Source organism: Cladophialophora yegresii (genome assembly GCF_000585515.1).
Source record: "Cladophialophora yegresii CBS 114405 chromosome Unknown aczIN-supercont1.4, whole genome shotgun sequence".
In the NCBI taxonomy this organism is placed as follows: Eukaryota; Fungi; Ascomycota; class Eurotiomycetes; order Chaetothyriales; family Herpotrichiellaceae; genus Cladophialophora; species Cladophialophora yegresii.
This window is the reverse complement of record NW_006913048.1, coordinates 3,748,890-3,769,333: the sequence shown is the minus strand read 5'-3', so window position 1 is coordinate 3,769,333 and position 20,444 is coordinate 3,748,890. Positions and strand designations below refer to the sequence as shown.

The 20,444-nt window shown below is 53.8% G+C and overlaps 6 protein-coding genes across 6 annotated transcripts; 3 read left to right on the top strand and 3 right to left on the bottom strand.

Moving 5' to 3' along the window:
• Positions 1-494: 494 nt before the first annotated feature.
• On the top strand, positions 495-2,535 carry A1O7_06721 (POT family proton-dependent oligopeptide transporter; the record flags this gene model as incomplete). The annotated part of the gene is made up of 4 exons (XM_007760722.1): positions 495-759; positions 814-1,005; positions 1,056-1,842; positions 1,893-2,535. 4 exons carry the CDS (start codon positions 495-497, stop codon positions 2,533-2,535), a joined length of 1,887 nt encoding a protein of 628 aa, XP_007758912.1.
• An 864-nt stretch (positions 2,536-3,399) lies between these two features.
• On the top strand, positions 3,400-5,496 carry A1O7_06720 (acyl-CoA oxidase; the record flags this gene model as incomplete). Its single annotated transcript, XM_007760721.1, has 1 exon — positions 3,400-5,496. One exon carries the CDS (start codon positions 3,400-3,402, stop codon positions 5,494-5,496), a length of 2,097 nt encoding a protein of 698 aa, XP_007758911.1.
• A 525-nt stretch (positions 5,497-6,021) lies between these two features.
• Positions 6,022-7,783, bottom strand: A1O7_06719 (uncharacterized protein; the record flags this gene model as incomplete). The annotated part of the gene is made up of 3 exons (XM_007760720.1): positions 6,022-7,475; positions 7,527-7,580; positions 7,630-7,783. The coding sequence occupies 3 exons, from the start codon at positions 7,781-7,783 to the stop codon at positions 6,022-6,024; spliced, it is 1,662 nt and encodes a 553-aa protein (XP_007758910.1).
• A 520-nt stretch (positions 7,784-8,303) lies between these two features.
• Positions 8,304-12,365, bottom strand: A1O7_06718 (STE/STE11/SSK protein kinase; the record flags this gene model as incomplete). The annotated part of the gene is made up of 1 exon (XM_007760719.1): positions 8,304-12,365. One exon carries the CDS (start codon positions 12,363-12,365, stop codon positions 8,304-8,306), a length of 4,062 nt encoding a protein of 1,353 aa, XP_007758909.1.
• Positions 12,366-15,680: 3,315 nt separating this feature from the next.
• A1O7_06717 (uncharacterized protein) lies at positions 15,681-17,241 on the top strand (the record flags this gene model as incomplete). Its single annotated transcript, XM_007760718.1, has 4 exons — positions 15,681-15,793; positions 15,849-16,412; positions 16,462-17,065; positions 17,116-17,241. 4 exons carry the CDS (start codon positions 15,681-15,683, stop codon positions 17,239-17,241), a joined length of 1,407 nt encoding a protein of 468 aa, XP_007758908.1.
• A 1,415-nt stretch (positions 17,242-18,656) lies between these two features.
• A1O7_06716 (uncharacterized protein) lies at positions 18,657-19,943 on the bottom strand (the record flags this gene model as incomplete). Its single annotated transcript, XM_007760717.1, has 1 exon — positions 18,657-19,943. The coding sequence occupies one exon, from the start codon at positions 19,941-19,943 to the stop codon at positions 18,657-18,659; it is 1,287 nt and encodes a 428-aa protein (XP_007758907.1).
• Positions 19,944-20,444: the final 501 nt, after the last annotated feature.

The following is a 20,444-nucleotide window of genomic DNA, read 5'->3' as shown; positions in this document are numbered from 1 at the left end:
GACTTCGATTGGCAGATCTTACGTCGCCGCCACTCGAAAGACTCGCGTCCCTTGGGCGATCACGCAGCCATGGTTACTGTGTAGATCCCTGTCAGTCGCTTCCATGCAACGGGCCTAGTCTCGGTAGGTGCTCGCCATGAAAGCTTGACCAGTTCAAGCCAGACAAGCCATCCGCTAGAAAGCTGCCAAGTTTACGCACCCCAATCATGGGGGAGAACCTCACTATGGGCGATTTTACATGGCTGCGGAAGGGAAATGTAACATGAGCACTTGCCGACCACTAACCATGACGGCCACTGCTCCAGCTAACAAGACTCTCTGCTCACGCCTCAACGCTTTTTGCCGCCACCCGATAAGCGAATTAGATGGGCTACCTGCCGGTTCAGGAAGTCGTACAAGGTACATGGTCGTGGATGAACAGTTATAAATGCACCCTCGTCCCGGTCGCGAGGTGCAGGAGTGCCATCCAGCATTGTCCAGTTGACGGTACGACCATGCCTGTTGACAACCCTGAAACCATCCAGGCCGGTGGCCTTGAGAACCTCGACGCCGACGGCGGACGTCGAATCGCTGTGGCCAAGAACGAAGTTGTCGAGTTCTCCCGCCGCGAGTCAGAATATGACAACATTCCCACAGAGGAGGAGCTCCACGGCCCCAATGCTCTTCGCAGAACTGCCGCCCCTATCCCATGGGCGGTTTACACTGTCGCATTCATCGAGCTGTGCGAGCGTTTCTCATACTACGGAACTCAAGTTGTTTGTGAGTGTCTTCGGCCGCAGCCGAATCACGTCTTGCCCGCTAATGCTTCCGCAGACTCCAACTTCGTCAATCATTCTCTTCCGCTCCCGGCGCCAGATGGGCCACCGGGCTCTCATCACAACACGGGTGCAGGGGGTGGCACCGATCAAGGTATCTCCGGTGCTCTTGGTCAAGGCCCAGAAACTGCAAATGGCATCAACACCTTCAACACCTTCTGGATCTACTGCGTGCCTCTTCTCGGTGCCTGTACGTTTTGTCTTCGACAACGGCATGGCACTAAGGCTAATGATATCTAGACATGGCCGACGAACACTGGGGAAGATACAAGACCATCTGCATTTCCATTGCCATCGCCATCATCGGTCACATCGTCCTTGTCATCTCCGCCATCCCACCAGTCATCACCCACCCAACCGCCTGCTATGCTGTGTTCATGCTCGGTCTCATCATCATGGGCTTCGGCACGGGTGGCTTCAAGCCCAACATCTCACCTTTGATCGTTGAGCAGATCGACGTGACCCGCGCCTTCGTCAAGATCCTGCCATCTGGCGAGCGCGTGGTCGTCGATCCCATCATCACCCAGAGCCGGATCTACCACTACTTCTACCTCTTCATCAACATCGGTGCCCTCGTCGGCCAGATTGGGATGGTGTACGCCGAGAAGTACGTCGGATTCTGGCTGTCATTTTTGCTGCCGCTCATTGCCTTCCTGACCACGCCTGCTGTCATGTGGTGGGGGCGAAAGCGATATCAACAGCGTCCTGCCTCTGGCTCAGTCGTGGCCAAGGCTTTCCGCTGCTACTTTTACGGCATGAAGGGGCGCTGGTCCTTGAACCCGTACAGCTTGTACAAGCGCACCAGCGACGGGTCTGTCTGGGAAGCGATGAAGCCATCCAACATCCAACCATCTCAACGACCTTCGTGGATGACCTTTGACGACGCCTGGGTCGATGAATTACGCCGTGGGTTTGCCGCCTGCAAAGTCTTCTGCTACTACCCACTCTACTGGCTTGCGTACGGTCAGCTCACGAACAACTTCACTGCCCAAGCCGGTACCATGACACTTAACGGTGTTCCCAATGAGTACGTTCCTTTTGCTCCCATTTGAGACGTGCAAGCTAACACTTTTCCAGTGTCGTTACTAACCTGGACCCATTCGCCCTCATCATCTTCATCCCGCTCTGCGACTTGTTGCTGTACCCCGGCCTCCGAAGAATGGGCATCAACTTCACCGCGCTCAAGAAGATCACCGTGGGTTTCTGGACTGCTGCTGCTGCTATGATCTGGGCCGCCGTGGTTCAGTACTACATCTACAAGCGGTCTCCTTGCGGTCACCAAGCCAACAACTGCTACAATGACGACGGCACCGTCAACCCGGCACCTCTCAACGTCTGGATCCAGACTGGCTGCTACGTGCTCATTGCCTTGTCGGAGATCTTCGCCTCCATCACCTCGCTTGAGTACGCTTACTCCAAGGCACCCAGAAACATGCGATCGCTGGTCCAGGCCATCGCTCTCTTCACCAACGCCATCTCCGCCGCCATTGCCGAGGCATTGAACCGCCTCTCTGGTGATCCACTATTGGTCTGGAACTATGGTGTATTCGCTGTTGTTTCATTCGTGGGCGGGTGTCTCTTCATCTGGCAATTCTGGAATCTCGACAAGGCTGAAGACGAGCTCAACTTGTTGCCCGAAGGTCATGTCATTGCTGCAAAGGACGTTGAAGAGATGTCGATCAGCGAGCCGGAGCCTCGCACGATCGATGAGAAGCATTGAGAATAGAAGAAGTAGATGAGATCCTGAGATACCCCATGTAGTTGACAGTCGAGAACCCATGACCCTGCACACTACAACCAAATATCCATCCTATTCAGATACTTGATGTCCCCAACTCCTAATCATAACTCCTGCCTCGTGGAGTATTATCGCCACTTTTGTGCTAACCCAGTATCGCATTTGTCCTAATTCGAGCTTTCCAATCATCAAAGACGAGTTGAATACGTTTCTTATGCGAGCCCGTCAAACAGCGAGCTCAAGCCGGCGGCCGAGGTGTTGCTGCTTAGCGATTGGCCGCGACTTGAATGCCGGATCTCAATCCATCACCAGGGTCGCCAGGGCTAGAAGTATTTGACGTGGCCTAAGCCGGAAACAATCTTATTGAACAACTACCCGTACACCATGCTTGACTTCAGCGCAATGGAGTGCGAACACAACCCGAGTGCCGCCGAGGTCGAAGAGCAGAGAGTTCCAGAGCTCTAGCTCTCGACGTCAAGAGGTAAGTGGCGACTCGGCTGTTCATGCTGCGGCAATAGGAAATGAGATAGATTGCCGAAATGGGCACCGGGAAATACAGTCTTACGCACGAAGGTTGAGATCTCGCGGCCCCGCCTAGTCCCCAAGAAGGCCACCAAGCACTTGAACCGAGGCATCTCTAGTGCTTCGCTGAATGTATCGGCGTCATCTGCCTGTCTGGGATCTGGGCCATTGCGAACTTCGGCCTGCGATTACTCTACTTGTTGACACCGAGGACTTATATCCCACACTGCCCGTACCTTTCTAATCTTCTCGTGGAGTCAAACTTGGAATTGTCGTCCTGTCTTGTGGCCTCCCTCATCTGCGCCGTCTACGCAACCATCCAACATGCCATCAAACCCAGAATGGGTCAAAGCCCTCAAACCTTCCGGTCCTCAGGGCTCTGAGCTCCTCCAGCAAGAGAGAGCAAAGTCCAGCCTCAATGTCGACCAACTTGCCGACTTCATGTTCACCCGGGAGATCCTCCAGCGGAATGAACGAATCCTGAACATCCTCCAAGCCGATCCGGTGTTCGACAAGTCCCAGAACTACTTTCGAGGCCGGACCAGCAGAATAGAGGCTGCTTTGGCTCGAGGCAAGAGACTGCAACAATTGCAGATGCAGCACAAATGGACAAAAGAGGAGTATCAGGCTGCCAACGAGCTGATTAGCGAGCCGACTCCCTATGGCCTCCATGCGAGCATGTTCCTCGTCACCCTCCGTGAACAAGGGACACTCCAGCAACACAAGCTCTTCCTCGAGAAGGCAGAGGCATACAAAATCATTGGCTGTTACGCTCAAACCGAACTCGGACACGGCTCCAATGTGAGAGGGCTGGAAACGATGGCCGTGTGGAACGCCGATGACAAGACATTTACCATCAACTCGCCATCACTGACTGCGTCGAAATGGTGGATTGGCTCCTTGGGGAAGACGGCTAACCACGCCGTGGTCATGGCTCAGCTCTTCATTGACGGTAAGAACTACGGTCCTCATCCTTTCGTCGTGCAGATCCGCGACTTGAAGACCCACGAGCCTCTGCCCAACGTCCACGTTGGAGATATTGGTCCCAAGTTCGGCTACAATACCATGGACAATGGTTTCCTGCTCTTCAAGAACGTCAAGATCCCCCATGTCAACATGCTCGCTCGCTTCTCCGGTGTTGATCCGCAGACCAACAAATACGTTCGACCTTCGAATCCTTCCCTCGTCTATGGCACGTTGACCTACATTCGAAGCAATATCGTCCTCCAAGCAGGCGCCACCCTCGCTCGAGGTGTTACAATCGCGACACGGTACTGCGCAGTCCGGCGGCAGTTCCAGGACCGCGATGTCCACGAACCCGGTGAGAATCAAGTCCTCAACTATACCATGGTGCAGATCCGACTCCTTCCCCTCCTGGCAGCCACCTACGCCCTCCACTTTACCGGCAAGAGCATGATCAACCTGTACCAAGAGAATCAGAAGCGCATGAGTGCCAGCGATGCTGGCAAGCTCTCCGACTCAAATCGCGGACCCGGGCCTGAAGAACTCAATCCTGGCACGGATTTGCTTGCCGACCTGCACTCTACCAGCTGCGCTCTCAAGGCATATGGTTCTACAACTGCCGCCGAAGGTTTGGAGGTCTGCCGTCGCGCCTGCGGTGGCCACGGCTACTCGTCCTTCTCCGGCATCGGCAGTTGGTACGCCGACTACTTGCCCACCGTGACTTGGGAAGGCGACAACTACATGCTCACGCAGCAAGTTTCTCGATACCTCCTGAAGTCTGCCCGTGCGGTCCTCGCAGGAAAAGCCGGCAACAACGACACGACCCGCATCCTGACTGGATTCGTCCGTCGCCGTGACATTGGCTGCGCATTTGACGTGATAGGCAATGATGAGGACCTGGTCGACGCCTTCGCGTGGCGTGTGGCCTTTTTGACCTTTGAAGCGCTCCGGCACCGCGACGAGGAGAAGCAGTCGTGGAACAGCCTGCTTGTGGACTTCTATCGCCTGTCCACGGCACACGCCCAGTACATGATTGTCAAGAACTTCCATGATGCGCTCCAGGACCCTAACACCGAGAGACAAGTCGACGGAGAGACCATCGCGTTGCTGCACAAATTGTTCAGGCTATTTGCTCTGCAAACGCTAGAGAAGGAGGCCAGCGAGTTTTACTCCTCCGCCGCTGTCACCGTGCGGCAGATCACCCTTGCTCGGACGAAGACAGTCATGAAGCTTCTGGAGGAGATTCGTCCACACGCCGTCAGGTTGGTCGACGCCTGGAAGTTCCCTGACTGGCAGCTTGACAGCTCTCTGGGGCGCTATGATGGCAAGGTCTATGAGGACATGTTCTACCGGGCCAGCGAGCTGAATCCTTTGAACAATGTTGTCTTCGACCCATATCCAGACAGCAAGGTCCTCTTCAAGAAGGATGAGAGAAAGGATCTGAGAAGCAAATTGTAAGCTTTGGGGATCTTCGGTATGTTGGCATTATCGCGATAGCAACACGGCTTGGCTTGCACGACATTCGGAAATGAGTATGTATCATGTACTTCAGGGCTCTATTGTGTAGACAAAAGCCTTTACTTTTCGTGAACTACGAGAGAATCATAACCACCAGCAGCCTTGCATCTTACTGTCGACAATTATATGATATAAGCATTCTTTCTTCAATGTCAAGGGGCAGTCTCTCTTCTCCCCAAACGCTTGATCGCTGCAAATGCATCTTCCAGTATAGGGATATAAGAGGTATCATGCTTTTCTTGTCTTTCGCTCACCATGTTCGCCGTTCTGCTTGCAATGGTGGTGTTGTTGGTGGCTGCAGAGCAGTATATCATCCCGAGTTGAAATTCGAACCAAAAACACCTCCCAAAGATGGGTCACGCCCTGGCCACTCTTCTGTGACAGTGGCTGTCCCTTGCGCCTCTTCTATACACAATCGAGTATCCTCTCGCACAAGACTCAACTGATCACGTCTCCTCGTCCTGGCTATAATCTTTGCGTCCCAGCAATAGCCGCGCCGTCAATGTCCTCCCAGGCTTTTGGCCCAGGTGCCTCGTATACGCCCGCTCTCCGACTCAACACCGTTCCCAGGCCCCTGTGGACCTCGAGCTGGAAGGCCTCAAAGGGCATCTTCTCACCATCCGCCGCGAAACAGCCTTCATCTCGGCTAGCGTTCTTCTTGTTCTCCGCGGTCGAGTCTGCCAGCGTTCCGTACCGCGGAATTACACGAACAGCACTCACTTTGCGGTATCGGACGGATTCCTTGTCGAAGAAGGCGTTGTTGGGCACAGAAAGTAACAGGTCGAGAGCTATTCTTCGTGGAATGTCGCCGTCGATGGTGACCAGATCCATCAGACCGTCGGATGGAAGAGACGCAGGGAAAAACGGTGCATCAGCCGCCATCATGCTCATGTTGCCGCAGTAGAAGTTCCCCAAGTTAGGATAGTGCTGCAACGGAGTCCAGCCATTGCCGATAGGGAGAGGATCCTTGACAGTGCCATATTGCAGTGGAGGGAGACCAAGTCCCGTCGAGGTATCCAGAGGCCCATCCAGGTCGGTTTTGGATATTGCTGCCTGCGTTGCCCTTTTTGCCATCTGCTCGGCGTAGTGTCGCTTGATGTCCTGCTTGTCCTCGATCTCCGTCTTCACCGCAATGTCGACAGGATAGAGTGTCTTCCCCATGAGCCGAACGAGGAAACCATAGTAAAACCGTGCGTCTCCCATCCAGCGAATGTTCTCGGTTCCCAGATCGCTCTCGGCCACGATCCCTAGAGACTGCGAAAGGAACGAGAGCGTCCTGGTATCCCCTTGCGTGATGCTGACGAGATCTAGCGGCGTTCGAACACCTTTTACAATGCATAGTGCCGCTGTGCTGCAGTCGCCGGTGCCGTTCAAGTTCCATGACATGCCGTTGCCAGTGCCACAAGGAAGTTGGACGACGGCGACCTTTCTCAGAGCCTCCACCGCGTTGCTTTTCTTTGCAAGTCCGTTGATACATTCGTGCGGCAGTCCATCACCCGAACAGCTGGCCAAAACATCGTAGGCATTGATGTCAAGGTTCTGGGCGATCTCAATCGCATGACCCCGATGTGTAGTTCGTTCGGCATCCACCTCGCACCTCGCTGCAGCAAATATGGGCTCAATCTCTTTACTGTGTTGTTTGACCGCTTTGCCTTTTCCGCCAAAAGGATTGATCAACACCTTGATCCTCTTCTTGCGCTGCGCATGTCCGTATGCCCGATCCAGCAGTCGTTGGGCCCATCTCTCTGCCTTCTCAGACTGCGTCGTAGTGTTCTCTAGTGTGTAATTGATGTAGGAAACGCGAACGGAAGACTTAGGGGACTTCGAGGTGGGCTTCGCATAGTGAATGGTAAGGTCGCCTTTGACGGTTTCGGCCCAGAGGATGTTGAAGTAAGGAATAGATCGGGTATTCGTCGTTCCTGCTTTCACAGTCAGTCGTCGGCGGCCCGTACGATCCGCGTGATCCATACTCTGGGGGAGACACCCGAAGCAATTGAAGCCTCTTCGACTGCGTAAACCCTCGTCTGGGACATGTCAGAAGCGCCCAACGCAGCCTTGAGGAGAGAGTCACACCTAGGACGATAACCGCGTCGGTGCCGAGGGTCAGCGTGGCATTTCTGCCAACGCTCAAGGTCGCTTCGGCAATTATATCTCGTTCGTCGTGGATTCCCGCTTGATCTGAGAAGGGATCTGACGGAGCATTGCTGGATCTATCAACATCGGCCATTGCGGAATCGGCGCAAATGCATAACGTGAGCGGACTGGATTTCAAAGACCGTGACCGATGACTATTCAGACCCGAATAGAGAAATACTTTCGGAAATGATGCTCAGAGGTGTCCAAGTTGTGTTCAAACGAGTGTAGGATGAAGGATACCACAATAAGACGATAAGAGACCGAAGTCGCGAAGAGGATCAAGACCGGTTTCCATGCTAAAGCAGGAAGCCGATACGTCCGAAACTACAACGTCAGGCAACCGGTTCTGGATCACCCTCCGATCTGATGCTGCCAAAACGTGTTGCAAGGAACCAATCCCTGTCACAGGCGAAGCGATGTGACCAAATTAGGAATGAACAGATGGAGCAGATCAATGTACGAAGCAAACGAGGTACGCACAGCGGCGTACGGAGTAAGCTGGGAAGCGAAACACCAAAACCAGAATGCGAAGCGACGCCTCGGTGTATTGTCATGTCAGCCATCGGTAGTTCAGGCTCGCTATCGATATAGATTACAAACATGTTTCTCCTTCACGATGTTGCCGAGTTGTGTCGACTGGGGAGAGACATGCCTCCACTGGAATCGCTCCTCGGTGTCTGAACTTCAGTGTCATCCACCACCATCCTTCTGATTTCCACAATCCAGGGATGTTGCAGCAGCTCAGCTGCCGAGCTCCTCTTCGCGGGATCCCGTTCAAAGCACTTCTTCAAGAAATCAATACCCGTCGGGCTCAGCTGATCCTCCGAGGGCAACTGGGGCGGATTGCCCTGGGCAATGTTGTACATGATGGCCCATTCATTATCCAGCGTCGACCAAGGGCGACGACCTGTTGCCATCTCCAGGATGACACAGCCAAGTGACCAGATATCTGCGGCTCCCGAGAACCTCGATGTTGCCGGGCCATCTCCTCGTATCACTTCCGGCGACATATACATCGGTGTGCCCGTCATCGTCTTTTGTGGTTGTCTTGCAAGTTGACCCGGTTCCACACTGGGCCGAGCCTGAGCAGCAGGTTCCGGTGCCATCATCGTCTGGCCCTGTCGTGCGATAATCTTTGCCGCGCCGAAGTCGACATACTTGATGACGCCATTGTGGTCGAGCAGCACGTTCTCCGGCTTGATGTCACGGTGGACAATATGAGCTGAGTGCAGATAAGCCAATCCTTCCAACATCTGCAATGCATATACCATGATAACCGTCTCGTCCTCGATGCGGCCATGCTCAAGCAGACCAGCAACGGAACCACCAGAGCAGTATTCCATGAAGATATAGACCTTGTCACGGTGGACTTCGATACCATAGTACGAGACAATGTTGGGATGGTCAAGGACCGCAAGAACACCCATCTCATCTCCGATCTGCTTGACAATGGTCGGGATCAGCTGCGGGTCTTGCAGGCGGATTTCCTTGACGGCCATCAGAGTACCGGTGTCGAGGTTGAGAGCAGCGTAGACCGAGCCGAATGTGCCACCACCGACAAACTGTCCTTGCTGCCATCGCATGGTAATGTTCGTTGCAGACGAGGACAAGAAGGTCAACGAGCGATCAGCCTCATTCGAGCCTTCCAGCACTCGCCCAAGCGTTGCCTTGGTGCCGCGTTCATCACGGGCCTGATCGATGGCGCTGAGCTCACTCAGTCTTTGCTCACACATTTCCTTGCGGCAATCCTCATCATTCCGCAACTTGTTATAGTCCAAACGCTTATTCATGCCAGTTATCGCCTCCATCCGCGATTTCTCTTGTTGTGCGGCAAGTGTTGACCTTGCACCCATGATGTCAAAGTGCGAGATGAGCACAGACATGCATCCGGCGACCTTGACCCGAATGCGCTTGTAGTCCTCTTCACTGACGTCCAGAATATTCCTTCCACGGGTCATGACCATAGCAAACTCCAGAGCGACGACAGCCCACTTGAACGTCCTTCGATCGGCTGCATCACAATCGTCGCAGATGAAGCTGACCCAGTCAAGTGCAAGTCGAGTAAGCTTGAGATTGTTCATCATTCTTCGATTGGCGTCCATATAGGTCAGAGATCGCTTGCCGAACTCCGTAGCGAAGGCGAAGCATGACTGCACCAGTTCCGTACTCGCAATGCCGCCATTCTGCGATCGGATGACTTCGACGCTCTCCATGATTGTATTGGACAGCTTGAATGTCGTCTTCTTGATCTTGCCTAGCTCCAGGTTCACGCGAGACAAATTCGCCCGCTGCTCGATAACCACGTCCAATTCCCGGCCAACGGCGTTGGCAAACTCAATTCGAGCACCTTGAAGACGAAGAGATGATCCATCAGCCACGAGCCGGAGTCTACCCAGCCTGACGTCGTTTGGCAATTCCAAGACGTCAACGTCCATCCGAGGCCCTTCCCACTGTAACTCATCTTCGGGTCGAATGACCAAGATATACGGATTTGAGGGGTCTTCTGCTGCGTCGTCTTCGTGGTACGATGTACCGAGGATAGACTGAATCTCCTTTGGCCGGTTCCATAGCGAAGGTGAGGCGACAAAATAAACACCTTTCGGACTATTGGGACCCATGTCTGCCAGGAAATGACCGGACAAGACCAGGGCTTCAACAAATGCTTGCATTTGCTCTCCACCCATGCTAAGGTTGAATTCTGTTGCATTCTCAAACTGCTGGCGAAGGATACGGGAGAAACGGAACAGCTTCCTTTGTCGGACGCGGACCGAATCCAGACTGGCCTTGTACCGTTTCTCCATTTCCTGTGAGCTCTCATCTGGTTTGCTTCGAAGCTCGCGCTCGAACGAAGCAGTAAGACGGAGCAGGGATTTGGCGGTCAGGGAGCTGAATTGTTCTGCTACCTCGATGTCACCACCTTCGAGCTGCCGTCCGATCTCATTTGAGAAGCCCCATTCCTGCTCGAGAATTTCTGCCTCGCGGAAAGTGTTCTTGTTGGCACCGAGCTTCCAGTTCAGCATTTTGAAGTAGAATTTGAGTGCCTCCACGATGACAGAGTCGAAGTTCTCATCGATGCAGGGTGGGAGATCCCATCCAGGCTCGGGATGCGACATAGCCAGGTACTCTTGCTTGATCAGGCAGGCAAGTCGCATGAGAATCTGAAATTGTGCAATCATCTGGTCGATGATCATGGTGGATTGCTGCGCCGACTCCTTCATTTTCTTCGCGTATGACAACCGCATACGGATGATTTCCTGGATGAGGCGAGAAGGAAAGTTGATCAAGGTAAGCAGCTCTTCGATGTAAGGAGGCAGGTGCCGGGCAGCGAAAGCTTCTGCGTTCTCGATTAATGTGCTTTTGGCTTTGTTGATGACCTCGCTGATGGCCAGGAACATGCTTTTCTCCCCTTGCAACGATTTCAGGCCATCCTCTTTGAGAATGCGATCAATGAAGGAAGAATCGTCCGACAGGTCACCCTCGTTGCTGGACCTCCGCTTCTGCTTGGTGAAATCGAGTTCGGGGTTTCCGACCCATGATTGCAGGACGGCGAGCTCGGTGTTGATTGACTGGGTGACGTTGTGCCAGGAGATGATAGCATCGCAACTTTGCTTGAAGGCATCAGAGGCGGCCCTACTCTGTGCCGCTTCAAGCTCTCTGCGGGACGAGTACAACCATTCACATTTCTCAATGTTTGCCACAGCCTCCTCGACTTGCTCCAGTGGTGACTTGCCGACGACTGTCTCGCCTTTGATCTCAAACGCAATAATCGATTCAATGACCGGCGCAATGTTAGCACGACCTTCCTCAATGAGCTTCTTCTGCATTTGTAGCGGACGACCATAGTATTTGGCTCTTGCGCCCAGCCAGATCTCTGATCCCAGCTCCGACTTGGTCTTTTGCTCAGTTGTGCCAATAAGCCTCTGCTTTTCTTGCTTGACGACATCTCCTTTGAGGACAGAAGCCAGCATTGAGTGCCACTCAAGTCGCTCTCGGTTCCGAGGGTTTTGCAATTCCTCCTCCGTCGGTTGAAGATTCTCCTCGTTCCCAAGGAACATCAACGTCTCGGGGTCGTACGGATCATCGAACTGATGCTCGGCAGATGGGGACTCATCGTCGGTCTCGTCGTCTGTGCTGTATCCAACACTCGGCGTCCGAGGGTCGTTGACATCCCATTCTTGTGGTTGTTGTCGCACCCGCTGCACGTAGGCCTTCTCTTGTGCCTTGTATTGCGCGTTGGGGTCCCGCCGTGAGCTTCGCATCGTGTTTGACGAATGCATCCTTTTAGAATTGAGGGACAGGAACTGCGGAGGTTTTCGCGGCGGAGCATAGGTGTTTGACGGCGTACGCAGAGGAGCTCCTGGTCTTGAACTGCGCAAATCGTTTGGCACCGCCGCCGCAGTTTCTGAAAATGATCGATCCATGCCCTGTGGGCCACCACTTCCACCTCTTGGTCTAGGGCCGTAGGAGTTCCAGGACGACAGGCCTGACGAGAAACCCGTCGACGGGGTGTATGCGGATATGCTGGAGGTAGGAGTGTAGGTCACGGTTCCATCAGGAGTGTCGTAGGTGCCGTTCGGGTAAGGGTAGGTGGAGGATGCCACCGCGTCTTCATCCGACCCTGATGAAGAGCCGCCACTAGGACGATGTGGGTTTGGCATTTCCTCATGTTCCATGACGAGCGGCAGTCTGCCCTCTTCAATGCGTTGCTCTTCCGACTTTGGAGCCCGGGGTCCGCTGCGAGAGCCAGCAGTGGGACGGACAGGCAGGGGAGCAAAAACTTGTGGTGAGTTTTGAGATGGTAGAGAGTGTGTTGGCTGTGGTAGTATGGGATGCGAATCCGGGGGGCCGGGAAGAGGAACAGTGGCAGCCGCAACATGTGGCTGATGAGCCAGTCCAACAGGGATGGAAATTGGTTGGCTCGGTGCTGACTGAGGCGCCATGACTGCCATTTGGCAGTGCAAACGCGGAGAAGAGTTCCTTAGAAACTCTATCTCAGTGGGCAAGATAGGGAAACGATGTAGAGTTAAAGATATGAAATGAGCGCTTTGGCAATTTCCAAATTCAATTGAGAGAAGTGAAATTCACTGCTGCCTCCCCCGTTGTCGCCGCCGACTGACGACGGGATCGATGATGGGGCACGACTGATTGACGGGAAGTTTCATCCGGGCATCAAGGAGCGAGCATGAAGTTGGCAATCTGCTTTGTGACTCGCCCATTATTCGCCCATCCCACCTCACTTAATCATGAAAACCGGGCAGATGGCGAAATGACTAGATAACCTGCTTCTGCCCTTCCTCCAACTGAATCTCTGGACATGTGTTTTGAATTGGTTTGAGTTTGGTTGTTCACCTTGCTTACTCGGTCACCGATTTTTGCCTGTGTGACTGTCAGTCAAAGGTGGCGCCTAACAAAACAGTCGAAGTCGGGTTTGGCGCCAACCCCGTAGAACGCCTTCGTTTCGTCTACGTACTGGTATACTTAAGTCCATGGACAGTCCTAGGCATCGAAGTGATGACTCAACAAGTAGAACTTAGACGCCACTAAATTCTACGGCTGGGGTTGAGATTTCGTGGCATCGGTGCGAGGTTGTCCGCGGCCTGCTGGACCAATTCTTCAACCTACGCAGAACTTGATGCAGCCTACGATCGCCTGTTGACGCAGGGTAGCTCATGCATCTCGAGAAGGACAACGGCTTTCCAGCCTTGTGGACAGATGTGGAACGGCCGCAGGTTGAGGACTTCGGCTCGCACGGCTCAAGTCCGCCAACCGCTTCATGTGAAGACCTTCCGACCACGCCAGGCTTCTACTGCAGATTCTCCACCGCCGATTTTGCACGGAAGATGAAGTACACAGTAGACAGAAGACCCGTCACCCACCCGTGAAGTCCAAATATTGAGGTTCCTTTGGTTGTACTTGAGGCATCACGAGCAAGTATCTCTCGCAACCTATTCGACATGCTGCAGTGTATACAGGAATCGAAAGAGCAAGAACTTCGCGATTGTTCTCTCGCTGATCAAGTTCAGATTTTACCACGTATGTGTCATCTTCGCACGCCTTGTACATGATTGGGGAGACTGCCGGCTATATGGTTTACTCCTACCCAGTGGTCTGCCACGCGGATAGCAACATCATTTCCGACAAGACGTAGGACTTGCAGCACGCAATCGCAAGAGAGCCTCGGGGATCCTCCGGCTTCGGAACAGGGCCAATTGGGCCTTTCTCAAAGTTTCAGTGCTGGCGTGCTGGACAGCTGTCACCACGAATTCGAGGTGGAGACTCGAGAGGCGACTTTTGTATCATCCTCTTTCCCATCTCAAGTGGAACGATGAGATGGAACCTATCAGGTGCGCCGGCTTGGGTCGTCAAATTCATGAAGCCACAACAGACGTGGCAGTGAGAATTCTGCGAAACGGATGGACCGGACCCAAGATGACAATGATATGCTTTGGATTCCGCCGCTGGGTTCAAAGTCTGGGGAAATAGCCAAGTCAACCTGGATTAGCTCATCGCCCTCAGATATCAACAGATCCCACGAGAGAAGCACTGTGTATGTCCCTGCTTCTCGTAATGCCAACACAGATTCTCACTGTATCAGTTGTATCGGTCCAGACCGGCACGTTTGTGCCGTTTGCATGCAGACCACGTACTGTGTATAGTGACAGTCCTGTGGCCAACACAATAAGGTCAAATTGCACAGAGGTGGTGGGATACTTTTCAGTATAAACTATTCGGTAGTCTCGGCGGCAGAGAAGCGATGCGAACGACCAGGAGTGATCCAGTTTCTTATCTGTGTGGAGATGCGCTTCAAGCCACATGGGGCTTCCCGCAAGCTCGGATCAAGGGCGTCCTCCCGAAAAGCCCAATCGGAAGCCAGTTGCTTATCTCGCCGAGCAGTGAATTTCAAAGCGACCCCGGTTAGACCTGTGCCTGGAGCTGCATAGCTTCGCTTGAAGCGATGCCTACGCGAAAGACACGAGGCAGCCTTGGACAACGGATATTTTTGGCCGACGGCCATGTACTCGACACGAGCACGTCGACAACAATATCATGGACCAAGAAGAGAGAGGCGATGATCTTACCACCCTTGTGGGTGAAATACAATATATCCATTGGGAAAGCGGTGGCCTTGATTACCGGCAAGAGAGGGAGTCAGAAGAGGCAGGTGCTATGTTGGGCTGCTCGGTCATGTTGGCGGCCTTCACTTTTGCCCAGTCTGTGCCTGTGCACGGGAGGCGCACAACATAGCCGTTTGACCCTGCATTTCTGTAACACGAGGTTGAATCGTGAGAATAGTATCCGCCAGTGTCCTCCTCGTACTGAATCACAGTGGTTCCTGTATCTCCCGACATGCGCAGGCTTTGAGCCCGCCGAGTCCCCTGAACTCTGATACCGCCTCGACCGCGCATCCCCACGCTACCAGTCATCTCTGGCCCACGCAGCCACGAGAGAGTCCGCCGAAAGTTCAATCTTTGTGATGTCTCTGCATGGGTCCGCCAAGCGACGCCTTAATGCTCACTCGGGTGTGACACGGGGACCAGGTGGAACTTCACTGCTGTGTACGCCGTGCTATATTCGTTCCTTTTGCCTGATTCAATTCATATTCCAGCCCTCCCTCTCTACCTCCGACCACCTGTTCACTCCTTTGACGGTCGCAATCCTTATGTGCTCGAGCGTTGTGCACGCAGCTCTCACGATATCACCTGCAAACCAACTCGTGTTGACGCGTGTTTGTCTGCTCACCCTGCCTGCGGGACCTCTGAGACTCACCCAGGAGTTTCTTTTTCTTAACAACAATTAAACTCGGCTTCTCGCGACGGTTGACAACGCCCAATCCTCGTCAAGATGTCGACCGATACAGGGTCTCTGCCATATGTTCCTCTTGAACCCTATGAGGGTACGGTACTTTCTCGCGCGACAACACTGCCGTCGCGGCATCTTGTGCGCCCTGCAATTTGGCCCGCTAACGCGATCGTCATGTAGGAACGTCGATGACCGGCGGTGATTCGCTCACTGAAGATCTCAATGTCTACTACAATGCCGGCGATATCGCATGGATGATTACAGCCACAGCGCTCGTGCTTCTCATGATCCCTGGTGTTGGGTAAGAGGTTTCCAGCCTGTTTCGCATATGCCGCAATAGCTGACAGCTGGGGCAGGTTCTTCTACTCCGGTCTTGCTCGTCGTAAATCCGCCCTGTCGCTCATTTGGCTGTCTGTTGCCGCCACAGGCTTGATTTCCTTCCAATGGTTCTTCTGGGGATACTCGCTTGCTTTCTCCCACACTGCCGGCAAGTTCATCGGTAACCTCGACAACATTGGCTTCCGCAATGTTCTGGGAGCTCCTTCGGTTGGCTCGAGCAAGATCCCTGATCTTATGTTCGCTGTCTACCAGGGCATGTTCGCGGCCATCACAGTCGCACTCGCAATTGGAGCCGCTGCCGAACGTGGCCGTATGCTACCGGCCATGGTCTTCTCCTTCATCTGGTCAACCATCGTCTACGACCCAATTGCCTGCTGGACATGGAACGGCGCCGGGTGGATGTTCAAGATGGGTGGCCTCGACTTTGCCGGTGGTACTCCCGTCCATATTTCCTCTGGTGCCGCAGCTCTGGCCTATTCCTTGATGCTCGGAAAGCGTCGTGGCCATGGGACTCACGAGCTGAACTACCGCCCGCACAACGTGACTCACATTGTTATTGGCACTGTGTTTCTCTGGGTTGGGTATGTAATCCTCCAAGCTGGTTGCTCTGCTCGCTAACATATATCCCAGGTGGTTTGGGTTCAACGCTGGTTCGGCCTTGGCTGCCAATCTGCGCGCCGTCATGGCTGCCGTCGTGACCAACCTGGCTGCCAGCGTCGGTGGGCTGACTTGGTGCATTCTGGACTACCGCCTGGAGCGCAAATGGTCGACTGTCGGCTTCTGCAGTGGTATCATCGCCGGCTTGGTCGCCATCACTCCAGGTAGCGGTTACGTGCCGGCATGGTCCGCCGTCATCTTTGGTGTTGTGGGAGGTGCCGCTTGCAACTACGCCACCAAGCTCAAGTTCCTGCTTCACATTGATGACTCCCTGGACATCTTCGCCATCCACGGAATCGGCGGCTTGGTTGGTGATCTCCTCACCGGCCTTTTCGCTGCCGACTATATTGCTCACCTGGATGGATTTTCGGAAATTGATGGCGGCTGGCTCAACCGTCACTGGATACAACTGGCCTACCAACTTTGTGACGGTGTTACCGGCATGGCGTACTCATTCGTCCTCAGCTGCATCATTCTCTTCATCTTGAACTTCATTCCCGGCCTCCACCTACGTGCTTCCGAGCAGGAGGAAATCATGGGTATGGACGAGACAGAAATCGGTGAATTTGCCTATGATGTGAGTGCTGCTCAATCCATGAGTCTGTTTCAGAGCTGACCAACGCATAGTACGTGGAACTTTCCCGAGATGTCGTCAACGGGCTCGAGGAAGATACGACAGCTGCTCGCGACTCTCCCAGCTCCGACGGCGAGGCACATCCGGAGAAGCCAGCGAACGCGCCGTTGGAACCATAGATGCTCGGGAACAGAGGGGTCGAGGTCGCCATCGCCCTGATGGGAAAGTGTGCGCCGGGTTTCACGCATTGAGCTTCTGAGGACCCCTTGTGCCAAATAGATATAAGTTCTAGTCATGTTATATAGCTTCAGCAAGCACAAAACTGCTTGATCACCTCCATCCATTAATCCGCAATGGGGTTCCATCACGTTATCACAATGCTCCGTGAGCACCATGATCGTTATTGACATAATGCGAATTGATGGAATACCCCTCAGTGGTCATCAGGGCAAGCAACAATTAAATCACAACAGATCGGCACGGCCACGCCCACTTTGATGCATACCGGCACGACCGTGAGACCGGCCACCAGTCAATGACATGTGCCTTGCATTAAATAAGACCTCTTACGACCCCTACTAGTGTCTATCCCAACGTCCCTTCGGCTGTATCATCCGTGAGTGCCACGAGTGCGAGACCATGCAACAGTTGTTCTGAGCCCACACTGCTCATTGGATTCGAAAGACCGGTCGCAGCAAGACAGCAGGGAGCGCATAGAGCGTTTTCTGAGTTGGTGCTAAAGATCATCTATGTATGCCATTCTATTCCACGATGTGAAATAGAAAACTGCTGCGCCTTTGGCAGAAACGGCACAGATCACCTTTGCACCACACCAGAGCTGGGGCCTTTGATGTTGCCCTTCACCTCTGAGCGTCATCGAACGGCGCTGCGAGCCACATGAGAAAGGAGCCATCACTCCGAACGTGATGCTGCATGGCGCGACAAACAATCTCCTGTGCTGTATGTACCATTCCAGCTCCAGCCGCGTGAGTAAGCAGACAGACAGAGACACCTTGTTCCATGCCCGACTGATCTTCACTCGCGTTCAGCGCACGTGGCCAAAGAAAAGCCAATGGGTTGTGGCAGCACGAATCGCTCATCAAGGAAGTATTAGAGTGTCGCCGAGAAGTGCCGTTTACCCTCGACGCGTCCAAGGTTGCGAATCAGTCTTGTACTTTACACACGTACTTTGTATGGAAGAGAGGACCTGGGAAGATTTCTTGTGCATTCGATAATCATTATCAGAGTTCGTCTCCATCATTAAGGGGTGAGGTTGTTCCTCCTCGTATCAACCGGTCCTTGATATCGTTGGGGCCAAGCAGCCTGCATAAAAACGCTTTTTGCATGAGCTCGGGGTCTTTCCTCGAGTGGTAACAGGAGACACAATTAGGGATGTAATGAGTATCTACATAAGATGGTGAGGTCTCATGGTGGATGGCTCTTCAGCCGCGCGAGGACATTACATCAAACCTGTTCCCCGTGTCGACTTCAACGGCTGAATAAGCGATACGATCGCATCCTGTTGGATCTGCTGTATTGATTGCGTCCAAGGCCCGGGTTAGACCGGAGGCACGATGCAAGGTCCCAGTGCCGTTCAGGGAGCATGTTGCGAACACCAATTAAAGAAATTTTGCAGGTCCGGGTAATCGTCAACTGTCGATGAGGTGCCAGCGTTCGCCGCAGCGCATGATCGGCAGGCAGAGACGGCACTTTGGAAAGGTGTGTTGGGAGGGCAGAGTCGTTCGTAGACGTGGCCGGTATTCTCCGCGACTAGGGTGGCAGCGTCAAAGACTGAATAGCACTGTTCAGGAGCGATAGCAAGGCTCTGGCGGCGCAGAATCTGTGCGAGAGGGTTCGGACCAGTGACGCGTCGCGACAACTTGGGCGGAGAACCTGGGTGGGGCTTGAGCCAATCAACCCAGCCGACAGTCTTGGGCTTCTCGTCTGTCGGGCATACCGGCTGGCCGAAAACGTTGAAGATCGCGAACGAGAGACCAAAATGCTCGGGGTTGAGATGAAAGTAGCCCAGAGTGGGATTGTACCACGCACAAGTGGCGTTGGTGGGGTTGGGCCACAACGAGTTGAAGTCGGTAATATTGGGAAGGGGAGGAGCAGGTCTGCATTCCGAGGGAGCACACACGTAAGTATCAGCAGGAGGGTTCTGTTCCCAGTTGCAGCCAATCTGAGGAGGTGTGCAAATCGTTCCAGGAGGGCACCCCCAGAGATAGTCGGTGGGCAGCGGAGCCGGAGGGGTATAAGTTGGGTTGACGATTCTCGAAGTACAGGTGACGAGTCCGGTCAATGAGGAAGTCGGGCACGTCGAAACAGTGTTGGTCGACGTGATTGTGGTTGAAACTGTGTTGGTGATTGTGCTCAAGTTCAGCGTAGTGACCGTCCTCGAGACAGTGGTGGGTTGAACAACGGTGGTCGGCTGGACAATTGTCGAGGTGACGATATTGGTGATCGTCGGTCCTGGAACTGCTGAGGTGACCGTGTTCGTGACAGTTGGTCCTGGGACCGTTGCAGTAACGGTATCTGTGCGAGGAGGTGCAGTAACAGTGGTTGTCGGTCCAGGGATTGCGCTGGTGACAATGTTTGTAACAGTCGGCCCCGGTACCCACGAAGTGATCGTATCTGTTATTTTGATTGTCGGTCCTGGAATTGAGGTTGTAACCGTGTACGTAGTTGTAGGTCCGGGCACCCACGACGTAACCGTACATGTCTCCGTGACGGTTGGCCCTGGCACCGACACTGTCACTGTCGCCTTGTCTGTGCCCCAGCCACCACCATCAGCAGAGACACTGCCGCCCGGCACGGCTTGAGCCCACGAGACAAGGAGGGAAGCAGCAAGGCCAACAAACTTGAGTCTCATGGTGGACATGTTGCAGTTTGGACGAAGGTATCAACGAGCGACTAAGTCAGCAGAACAAGGCTGGAGAGACTGCTGAAGAAGAGAAGCAAAATAAAGCTTGAGGGAAATCCTTACCGTGTAAGTTATATGAGCTTTTGTAGCTCCCCCTCCTGTGCCTGAGCTCCAGCGTCATAAGCTTCCCCAAAGAAGCATCATCCTACGCAAGCGATGCTACTGTGAGATGGACAGTAGATGGCTTGCGCGCCCTGCCAAGGCACATCAAGGCCAACTTGAGCATCGGGCCATTTCTGGTTGTGCACGTGTACTCCGGACTGTGTATAGCACTATTTTCGAACAGGAAGGGATGGTCTAGTGCAGCCACTTGTAAGGGGTCGCGGCACAAGACTATCTTGCCAAGGCGGACGACGAAGCTTTGGACCGCAGACAGAGCCAATCGACAGCCACCACGATCTGTGCCGCCAGTCTGCTCGAATTTTCCGGGCGCAGGTTTGCCATACCCACTAGAGCGGA